The following is a 12,033-nucleotide window of genomic DNA, read 5'->3' on the forward strand; positions in this document are numbered from 1 at the left end:
ATGTTATGGCGTCTTAACCACATGAGGGTAAATTGACCAAGGGATAAAGAGGCATTACTGTAGTTACCAAATCACTGGCTTAGGAGCCTTAGTGTGGTTACATATATAGGTTAGAGTTCCTTAAGACTTAAAATGACAATGATTCAGCTTTACTTGAGAATCTAACTAATCTGAGCACCTCTTATCTAGACTAAAATTGATTTCAGTTGGAGGTAAAACCTAGATTGTTTGAAACAGTTTAAAGAAACACTTACAAACCACAATCTAGATAAAATAATTAAAAATTTAGAATCCAGATAGCAGTGAAGATTTAATTCTAAACTGAAATTGGTTATGAAGTGTAAAAGAAGCTGAGAAGTGTTTTACAGTATATAAAAAAATGGTAGTTTTGACGTAATGTAAAACCAAGTGAGAAATTTAGATTTTTTTTAAAAACTCCTTATATATTTTTTTTATTTTTTAAACTGTCCGGGATTACTTTTTTGTAACATGCACCAATGTTGCCTTGAAAACCGTGATTAAAAGTTTAGTAGGAATAATTACATTTACGCTTAGGTGTTAAACGCGTAGGGGTTTTACTGAGCCTGTAAAATGGAGATAACTAGTTTTGACCTGAATAAGATAAGGATGGCTGAAAGTCCTTGGATGAAGAGCTCTTCGCCCACATTAAGCGAAAGCTCTTTACCTCAAAGGCATTTTTTTCGAACCATCATCATGGGCATTCTCGTTCACAACAGTTGTGGCACGATTTTTTTTTTGTATATATTTTGGCAGCATTACCGACAATATATAAATTAAAAGGACACAAGTGCAACTAATGTGACATTTTATTGTGGCAACGTTTCGCTTTCCTGGAGAGCGAAACGTTGCCACAATAAAATGTCACATTAGTTGCACTTGTGTCCTTTTACTTAAAATTTTTTTTTTTATTCTCGAGAAATACAAATTGACATTCGTGGGAAAGCTCTAAACTCGTTAATTATACAACGCCTGAGAATAAGAAACAGATAAGGAAAGGATAACTAATGCCATGGATCAAGAGCCCTTCACAAACGCCACTCTTTAAAGGAGGTTCCTTGACGCTGGTAAGGGGCTCTTTATCCAAGGGATTGAACCTACCTCTCTCTACCTTGTACTGAATCTAAAATTCCTCCCGTTCCCCCTCCCCCCCCCGTCCTTGGCGCTGTATGACCCCTACGGTTTAGTGCTCCCCCCACGAATACGAATGAGAGACATTATGGCTCCTTGAAGGGATTTCCACAGCAAGGATCAAACGTGTTGACTTAACATTCCTTGTCGTTTTAATATAATTTCCCGTGTCATTTTATTCTAAGTTTTTACTTTGAAGTAATGTGTAAAAAATGTATAGCACAATATAAATAAAAACCCTTTTGTGTGTTTTTTTTTTTTTGTATCTCAGAATTAAGAAAAATGTTACATAATGTGTGTGAGTTACAATGTGTCAGATTATTATTATAATTATTATTATTACAATCAAAGCTCTAAATCCACAAGGGTTATACAGAGCTGTCCATGTGTCAAAGGCACTTGTAGGTAGACACTTGGATTTTATTGTGTGTGAGATAAGACTAGCGAGGGTATAACAAAGTAGAAAATACTGTGAGAAACTTACCTGGCATACATTATTATTATTATTATTATTATTATTATTATTATTATTATTAATTATAATCAAAAAGAAGCGCTAAACCACAAAGGCTATACCTGGCATACAAAAAAGTTAATAACAGGTACCCAGTAAGAGAATGATAATTATATACCAATACGCTTTAGTTAGTTTAATATTTATGATTATCATAAAAATACCAACATTTTTGCTTGGAATGACATGTGACAGACTCACTGACGTGACGATTAAGTATACACCATCATACACACTATACACCATCATACACACTATGTATACATATTTACACTTCAATGATGCGTCTAACAATTGAGCGTAAAAATAGCTACACAAAATATAAGAAACTAAAAGTTTCCAGTTACTTTTATATCTCAATTTATTATAGATTAAAATTTTGACTTAATGTGAGTGAACTGATGGGAATTTGTGTGGCCCTAACAGAATCAAATTAAATTTCTCTTACCTGTATTGACGTCAACATTTTAACTTTGGTATTAAAAAAAATATTTAAAACTCCACATAGGTAAAGTGAAAAATAATAAATTCTACACCGGTGTAGATGTTGACGTTTTAATTCGCATCTGGGGATACAGAAGCTGAGCGGCGTTCAGCGAACGGAGGATCGAGCCCTCCATGCACCGACTGACCCCACAAAGGTTAATTAATAATAATCGCTGTGCCTTAATCTTCCACAAAACAGTCTTGCAGTGTATATTCTTCCACATGATTAAAGGTCGGCTTTACATTTTTACACACGCACATACACATATATATATGAAATTTATAATACATATATATATTATATATATATATATATATATATATTATATAAAAATTACAATACTCAAAATAAGGGGAACGCCAGAATACAAAAGCTGTATTAGTCTTTTTTCTATTTTGTTGAATTTCCTGCAATTAAGGACCACTGTTCATTATTTCATGTCTTTAAGTGTGCATATCTTAAATTAGTGGTTGACTAATCAACACCTAACAATTTTCAGTTTCTGAATAAGTTCGTTTATTTGTTAATTTCAAGAATAAGCGCCATTGTAAAAGACACGGGATATTCTACCTTATTTACACCTGTGTATGGTATAAACCTTGGTAATAAATACCGACAAGTTGGTTTAGAAAGACACGTAAGCAAACACTATAACATATTATTAGAAAACGTTTCGGTCCTGGGACCTTGATCAAGTGAAGAAGTGATCAAGGTTCCAGGACCGAAACGTTTTCTAATAAATATGTTATAGTGTTTGCTTACGTGTCTTTCTACACCTGTGTATCAATAGAAGCTAAAAAATGAACAGATGTCTGGTCCACATCACCGATATGTATTAAATACTGACAACTGGCGAAAAAAAAAGTACTGTAAAATGGTTTAGCTTAATTTACAAACTTTAAACGTGAAGAGATATTTTTTTTTTTTGTGTGAACCTAACTGACCAAGAGTTGCTATGTAGCAGTAATTACATTCTACACTGAACACTTAACATGTTTAGTCAACATTAAACAGCTGTAGATTATCATAATCAAGGAGGAAGCACTAAACCCATAGGATTATGCAGTGCTTGGACAAAAACAGCCGCAGAAAAAACGTATTTACTATAAAAAAAAAAATTCAGCTATGAACACAGGAAATTCCTTTCCGTGAACCTTACAATAATTTCTCGCAACGAAGTGACTTCTTTCTTCGCTTTTTACCTCAGCACTTGTGAAGATTATATAATTGTTCCACTTTTATATATGTAATTGGCACTAACGAACCAACATGGAAACAATAAAAGAGAAGATAATAATGGTGGTGCATAAGACATGTGCAACATCTGGGTATCTTTATTAAGAAGCACTGAGGGATTGATTACCTTATCTTCCAGTGTTCCCATGTGTACATGAGAGTATATGGGAAACACAGATTGCAAAGGAATTGTGAATCCACGCCAAGGCTATCTGCTGAGAACTATCTTCTATGTAGCGCTGTATAGCCCTTGTGGCTTAGCGCTTCTTTTTGATTATAATAATATCTACTTCTATCTAAATTAAGACATGTCGTGTATTATCTAAGTGTGCTAGTCAAGGATATAAAAGCAAAAGGCTCTCCCCCTACTCTTCACCCTCCAGCCACTAGCTGGAATTTACTGGAGAAATGGAAATGTGGGAAGGCCTGGGTACAACTTCCTCTACTTAGTTCTGTTTCTGTCTATACTCATTACTCCACTGCCACTCTCAAAAAATTTTAAGTAAAATATGCCTCTGTCAGGTATGATCTTTCTTTGCAAAATCCACGCTGGTTTCAGGTTATATTTACCAGTAAATACTATCTTGTCCCTAATAATAATCTTTGTTTACCACATACTGACGTTCAGTTAATGGGTCAATAGTTGAGGGTACAGGTTCTGTTTCCTTTCTTAAATACTGGATTAACATTTGTTAATTTCCAGTTTGCCACCTTTAGTGCTAGCGAATTTTAAATATTATCACTGATTTAGTATCTACAGTATTATATAACACTGGCTTGTAGATCATGCCTGTTTGACTTGTTAATTAATATTTAGCATCTCCAAGTGCTGTATGTCAGGGGTACTAATTTCGCTAATACTCAGTCTCTTAAAACATATTTTGCGGCCTGTAAAGATTGGTGCTTGTTCATCTCTAAATACCGGCCCGAAGGACGTGTCGAGTGGCTGCGTCGAGTGGCTGTGTCGAGTGGCTGTGTCGAGTGGCTGTGTCGAGTGGCTGTGTCGAGTGGCTGTGTCGAGTGGCTGCGTTGAGTGGCTGTGTCGAGAATAAACGACATATCTCTGCCCTTTGTTATCCTGCCTTTATCGCTGCTTTAAAGTCCTCGCGTTGCTTTAACATTATTCACATCTTACTTTATTTTTTTTTTATTACCTTTGACTTCGCGCGAAATCTCTTTTTAAATTCTTCTTGAGAATTTCATATTTTTATTTTGCGTTCTCTCCGCGATTGCGTGTAGCTAGCATAGTCATCAACGTTACTAGTTACTGTAAACATTTTAAAGTCAATACGATTTTTAAACCTATAATCTCGACTAACTGCATCGTCATCCAACCTGACGTTGTTTTTTTTTTATATTTTGTCTTTCCTGGTATGTTATCCTTGTCGATATTTAGAGTTTTAGTTTTATATCTGCTCCACATAATATATTTACCCAGGTGTTACACGTGTCTTTGTCAACTTGACGGTATTAAATGCCATTAATGTAATGAGTACCATATACTTCGGCCATTTACCAAGATCCTTCTGAAAACTGCTTCAGTGAGAGTACGGAATATTCAATATTCATTTTGAGTTCTATTGTCTACATGTGCGTTCGTTTCTTCCGCTGACCAGCGTTAATTACACTTTTGTGTTGCAATACATGTAATTAAATGCTTATTTATCCGTTTTAACATGCCTGATTATATCTCGTCAGGCAGTCATTCATAAGAACTGAGTAGCTGACAGTGCATCAAACATCGAAATGCTGAGTATAAACCGGAAAATAGAGCTATAACTTTATTCCTTCGTATTCATGTTTAAAGTATCACAGACATTTATTCACAAACACAGAACTCTGCAGGTGAGAGCTCGTCACAATATTAAGGTCCTTCCTTTTGGATTATATTTTATGCTGTTAGTTGCCTATTTACTCTCCAAGAGTACTAACTAGTTAATTATCCAAAGATATTCAGAAGGTCTAATCTCCTCCATATTTTATTAAATCACATTTTTTCTCACGTGATATCACCGCGATTTAGTCCAGTCCTCGTGCTGGAAGTGCCACTTCTGACTTCTTGAGTAAGCGTCACACTTTTGTAGGGAGAGGGTCTCCGGGTTTGCCTTGGAGGGCAGGTCCAGGCAGAGTCCGGACATCAGGTGTTTCAGAAGTCGGCTCTGCTCATCGTAAGTCCATCTTTGACGTTCAAACTCGTTGCAGGCCATGATGCGCACCTGAGGCTCCCTGGCTGAATCTGCATCAGGGGCGTCCAGACACACGCTCTCGTCCGTCATGATGTACCCTGGGAAAGGGGGACACACCTAGAGTTAATACTAAGTTTATATTATGAAATGAGGCAAAATCTCAGGTAAAGCTACACAGATGACACTTAAAAATATTGCTGTAAGTGGATTGAGATGATCAGTTAGCGAGTTAAGTTTCAAGTCCATCAACTGCATTAGGGTTATTAAGGTTGCTATTTAAGCTTTCCTTATTAAGATTACATTATTCCCTTAAGCATGGATTAACGAATACTCAATGAATATATATAGAGAGATATACACTGAGTTGTACACCTGTCGAAGATGATCAAGTAGGTCAAATATTAAAGTGGTCTATAACCAAAGTTAGTGTAAAGTAGTAAAGTTTAAAGTCTTCATAACGTGGCTGGAACAATTCACAGTTAAAGCATAACTTGGAAATATAAACTAGACGTATCGGTCCTTCCTGGAGTATTACAAAGTTGAGAACAATAAAGGGATTGGGAGAAAGCTGGACAAGTATGCTACAAAATATCAAAGTTATTAAAGTTAATACCTTATAAATCGTAATAATAATATATTAACAACATGTGGAAAACAGTTATGCTTACATATTTCCAACACAAATTTTGCTGTAAAATTTGTAGAGGTGAATGCCGTACATGCTGCACATTCACAAAATACTGCAAGGTCAAGCTGTACACACATAATGATTCCACATATAAGGTGACGTAGTAGGAACTATCTGCCGCAACTAAGATTCATAGACAAAATAGCATCTTCCCTGTGAGATCTAGCTGCTTTAGGACTAAAAAGGAAACATCACTGACCTTTCTTTGTGAAGACAAAAGTCTGGAGAGGGAAGGTCTCAATGACACACTCTCGTAGCAGGGCTGGTCCCGTCGGCTGGTTGCTTCCCCCTGGACCCACTGGTCTTTGCAAGCACCGACCCAGCTGCTCGTGACGAATCTGAAGAGAGACCCGAGAAGAATATAATAAAGTACATGGTGATTTTTTTCTTCAAATGTTTTGCCTTCTCTCCATCTTAAGTCATTAAATAATTTCTTTTTTTTTCTGAAATCAATGTATCATTAACAAGATAAAGCTACAAGGTTTATTCAGTCTCCTAATCCATATTACTAAAAAAAAAACTGTATGAATATACAGAAAGGTAAAATATTTACAGACCATACAAACAAAAATTCTAATGTTTGCAATGCTAAGACAGTATGAGAGACCTTGCCGAAGAACCTGTCCTTCATGGGGAAGAAGTGCTCGGGCCAGATGTTGTCAAGGTACCACTTGAAGTCGTGGCAGCTGAGACGATCCCTTAGCATGAGTCTATCGCGAACTGTGACGTCGTCACGCACTCGCGCTGCCTCTGCCAGATGCACAACATACTATCTATCAGTGGGCAAAAAAGCGGAGTAGGTACGATCCTCTGCCTGGCATAACTAGATAGATACGCTACCTCACTGCATTTACCGTAATGTGTCACAGACAACGAAACTTTCTCTGTAATATCACAGGCCACAACAACGCCAAAGTTACAGGCTGGAATAACTGAGAAATTAATGCCTTCTGTACATGAAGATCACCCTAAATTGACGGCATTTATTATATATGTACATTAGAACTTCCCGGATTAAATCAAAATTTATTATAATACCTAATGTATTAATAGAGGATTAAACACAAGACTTCAAAGTAAAACTATCAATTAATCTTCAAAATCTGAATTAATCTTACAAAAGAATTATATTCAGTTACATTGTAAGTGGGCCACAGAGAGAGATGAAATAAAGATCAGGATTAGACATAAACCCCCAAAATACGAGTCAGCGAAAGCAGGCGAAAGTCCTTGCCTGAAATATGAGGTATGCCAACTAGACTCTCCAGAATTCATGCAAATGCAAACTATATGTTATAAAGACCATTAATGAAAAACGATAGAGTTGGGTAGAGGACAGACGTTGATTGTAATAATAATAATAATAACAATAATAATAATAATAATAATAATAATAATAATAATAATAATAATAATAATAATAATAATAAACAGGCGAAAAGGCAAAATACGAGATATCCAGCCAGAGGATGGATGTTAGGAGATTAAAAAGATATACTTTACCTTATCAAAATTTTTGGGATCATCATAAATCTCCAGAGGATTCATAGCAGTCACTGTAAGACTGATGAGCGTTGACTAAAGTTAATATTACCATAAAAAGTCGTCTTACTGAGGACAACTTAAAGCTCAATAAGAAGGCTGATGTTGAAGATTTACAAGGAACATCGCAATGAGGAAAGGAGAGATCTGAACATCTGAGATAGAATAAAAGAAAGGGAGATGACGGTTACCAGAAGAGGTGATCAACCTTCTTGAAGAAAGATGAATTACTGAACATGTTCAAGCCGATGAGAAAGCTTTTAAAAGGATAAACAAAAGTGAAGCGAGCGACTCACTAAATGCAGTGACACTCGTACGTCACTACGGAGGCAAGATACAATATTTTCAAGGAAGCAGGAAGACTGAAATCATCCGAATTTATGGTTAAAAGAGCGCTGCATACAAAATAATAATCCTGACAAGATATATACGTGTGTGTGTGTGTGTGTGTGTGTGTGTGTGTGTGTGTGTGTGTGTGTGTGTGTGTACTCGCCTAATTGTACTTACCCAATTGTGGTTGCAGGAGTCGAGACTCAGCTCCTGGCCCCGCCTCTTCACTGAGTGCTACTAGGTCCTCTTTCTCCCTGCTCCATGAGCTTTATCATACCTCATCTTAAAGCTATGTATGGTTCCTGCCTCCACTACTTCACTTGCTAGGCTATTCCACTTCCTGTGTTTGTGTGTGTGTGTGTGTGTGTGTTAGTTACCATTTTCTTAGTTACCATTTTGTCCTAGGCACATGTCGATTAGACACTAGGCCTGTTGTATTTGAGTACGTGTGTGTGTATGTGTGTGTGTGTGTGTGTGTGTTAGTTACCATTTTGTCCTAGGCACATGTCGATTAGACACTAGGCCTGTTGTATATGAGTACGAGTGTGTGTGTGTGTGTACTCACCTATTTGTACTCACCTATTTGTGGTTGCAGGGGTCGAGTCACAGCTCCTGGCCCAGCCTCTTCGCTGTGTGTGTGTGTGTGTGTGTGTGTGTGTGTGTGTGTGTGTGTGTGTATGTGTGTGTGGGTGTGTGTGGGTGTGTGTGTGTGTGAGTGTGTGCGAGTGTGTGTGTATTAGTTTGTGTGTGTGTGTGTGTGTGTGTGTGTGTGTGTGTGTGTGTGTGTGTGAGTGTGTGCGTGTGTGTGTGTATGAGTTTGTGTGTGTGTGTGTGTGTGTGTGTCTGTGTGTGTGTGTGTGTGTGTGTGTGTGTGTGTGTGTGTGTGTGTGTGTGTGTTTGTTTTCCTTGCTCAGCCTACCAGCGTTGATTTTAAAGTAGAACTCTGCCCAGTCGTCCAGCCAGACGAGTGCAACACGGGCCAGGTTACGGTAGAGGACGCCGCCGACGCCACCCTCGCCTGGGAAAGTGTACGGCGAGCTCTTCCTGAAGACGTGACCGACGTGGCTGCAGGGAGCAATCTCCACCGACCCTCCGCACATCCACACCTGCACCAACAATGTAGTACAACTGGCTAGGTTTAACTCTTCAATTAAACTTATAAAAACACTCACACTATAGTTTTGGTAATAATTAACCGAACTCCAACGACTTTTACAACCATTTTAAGGTTTAATTTGTATTTTAACGCAAAGAATTGCATCATATTTCCATAACATACAGCACATTACAACCTCTGACACAGTTAACCAACAAAGGTATTTTAAAATGCATGAACCTGTTAAACAAATATCTGAAAACTAGTACAAATTATAACGGATTTAAATTTCATTGCAACGAATTCAAGCGGGTGGACAGCATCAGCATCTCAGATGCTCTTGGAGCAAATGCTGTATAGCCCTTGTGGCTTAGCGCTTCTTTTTGATTATAATAATAATCTTGGAGCAAATGAAAACATTCTGTGAAGGGCCTCAGGATGCTTACCCTGAAGGACATCTCGAGATTCTCACCGCCCCACACGTCCATGTTCCGGTCGTAGGATCCCAGCTGGTAGAAGTAGTCCTTGTGGATGCTGAAGAGTCCTCCAGCCATGGCTGGGGTCCTGCATGAGAGTGGAAGAGTACCAACCTATTTTGAGAGCTAAAATGTGTTGAGAGATGCGTGTGTAGCAAAGATCCGTCGCGGTACATTCATTGAGATTCACCAGCATCATGCACAAGCACTGTACTACGCAGTTTGTTAAAAAAAATCAACTCAGATTTCTCCAGGAGAAAACTGAAGTATTTGTCTTTGAAATGAAAAAGATAACTCAAAAATATATAAGCAAATGTTCTCATAACTTGTCTCTATGAGATCCGGTTGTCTGTTAATTTTCAAAATCTATTGCATTTAATTTTAATTAAAAAAATTACGAATAGAAAAATTTCACGACAGAGGCAGAATTTAATATAAATATGCATAAAAAATTCATACATTAAGTACCCAGGTTAGACCACCAAATGCACCATGTAGCCATATAAACAGATGTTTTTCATGATTTATCATTTTCTTTATAAACATTTCTATCGTAAATGGTAATGACATGCATACAAGTTCAAATGATTGCTAAATAATAAGTATCATATAATTGTGGATATACGTATGCTACATATACTCCAGAAGGAATATTTTTCTACTTGTGAAAGTTGTGATCACCAGGAAGATTACGATGACAGTTCCAGCAGCCAAAATAAATTTCCAAGTGATTTGCTTTTTACACTACCTGGAGTTTTCAATTTCAGGTTTTGTCCACAGAGAAAACATTTTATCATAGCTAGTATAAATTGCGTCAGCTATTTCCAAAGCCAAAACGTCCTGGCCTTCATCCTTTGCCCCCCCCCCCAAAAAAAAAAATAAAAAATAATGTGCTCGAGTTACTAAACACTAAACTTAAGTACAGAATTTTCTACTAGATATCTATACCGAGTTTAGAATCCATTGAAATGGAAATTATACAACATTTCGGTCCAGTATGAATTAATTATTAATTCACGAGGAGGAAATAAGAGCCAGAAGTCAGGTCAGCGCCAAGGTGAGGAAGAAATAACTCACTCTCTTTCACACTATGGACTAGCTAATGGTTCGTGAACGATTATAATTCTCTCAAAGTTTTATATTAAATTTGTAGGAGTTCTACGTGTTGTTACAGACACAGAACTGTGATATGTTCCTCACAGAAAAGAGACGATAATCTCTACTAACTCGCTACAGAAAGGGATCCTGTTGAATCCCGGCTCACCTGTATGCTTCAGTGATGTCTTTCTTGCGTACATCAAGTTCCTGCTGGCCCAAAGTGTACCACCTGAAGTGTAGGTTCCAGTTGAAGGCGCCCCAGTGGAGCTCGAAGGAGCGCACGTACTGGAAAGTGTCCTCGTGAATGATATCAATGATGGGACAAACGACCCGGGTTCGATCCTCTGCAATTCTCGACAGCAAAGGCTCAAGCCATCCTGGGTAAAAGTGTATAGCAATTAGACCGGAAATGTAATCATACAATATTAGGTAATCATACGTGAATATCAGTAATTATGCAACATTAAGGTAATCGTTCTTGAATAGCATCCCTGAATAAATTACATGGATTTCCTTTCCATAAACTGGCAGTCATTAGTCACGAGTCGATCACCTGATTGTTAGAACGAAGCTTAACAGTTCTGCTAAACAATAATCATGATTTACGTAGGCTTGCTAAATAAAAATAAATAAAAGATGTCAATAAAAGCATGGAACTACGGTACGGCATTAGCTTTAATCCGGATTATACAGAAAGCCACGCAGTAATAGAGCAATTTATTTGTTCGCAAAAATATCACAGTTCTCTAGCGAGTAGACACGATTTTTCATAAATATTTATCGAATAAAAAATATTTTGACGCTTATTCATTATAATGTTTGCCTTAACAAATGCAGCACTCGCATGAAATTCGGCAATTTTTGTATTACCTCAGAGTTTTTTAATATTAAAAATATCGGGTTTTAATGGATATTCTCACACACTAAACTCAAAAACTTATAATAAATTTAATGTACCTGATAAGGACTCACCTGCCCGTTCTGTGGTTTGATTAGGATAGTTTACTACACAGAATATAGAAGAGATTTACGTTGAAAAATATGTTACAGGGAAAACAATGATATAGCTTAGGACAAGTGAAAGTAGAAGTGAAAATGGTGAGATGGAAAATAATCAATGTTGAAAGAACAAGGTAGAAATGACAATGTTCCGGAACGTCACAGGTTATTTAATCTCTACAGGGGTCCAAGAGGTATTTTTCCTTACAGACAAACCACCACCAGTATCACG

General features: G+C 37.2%; 1 protein-coding gene across 1 annotated transcript in view; it reads right to left on the reverse strand.

The window, feature by feature from the left end:
* Nucleotides 1–5,042: 5,042 nt before the first annotated feature.
* Nucleotides 5,043–12,033, reverse strand: part of LOC128696268 (polypeptide N-acetylgalactosaminyltransferase 1) — a 139,873-nt gene continuing 132,882 nt past the window's right edge. The window contains exons 7-12 of the mRNA XM_070084762.1: nt 10,969–11,179; nt 9,675–9,792; nt 9,052–9,238; nt 6,868–7,010; nt 6,460–6,598; nt 5,043–5,670 (exon numbers count right to left, since the gene is read on the reverse strand). Of these exons, the coding sequence (XP_069940863.1) occupies nt 5,396–5,670; nt 6,460–6,598; nt 6,868–7,010; nt 9,052–9,238; nt 9,675–9,792; nt 10,969–11,179 (1,073 nt within the window). The 3' untranslated portion in view covers nt 5,043–5,395. The remainder of the gene's footprint in view (nt 5,671–6,459; nt 6,599–6,867; nt 7,011–9,051; nt 9,239–9,674; nt 9,793–10,968; nt 11,180–12,033) is intronic.

Source organism: Cherax quadricarinatus, chromosome 14 (assembly GCF_038502225.1).
Source record: "Cherax quadricarinatus isolate ZL_2023a chromosome 14, ASM3850222v1, whole genome shotgun sequence".
NCBI lineage: Eukaryota > Metazoa > Arthropoda > Malacostraca > Decapoda > Parastacidae > Cherax > Cherax quadricarinatus.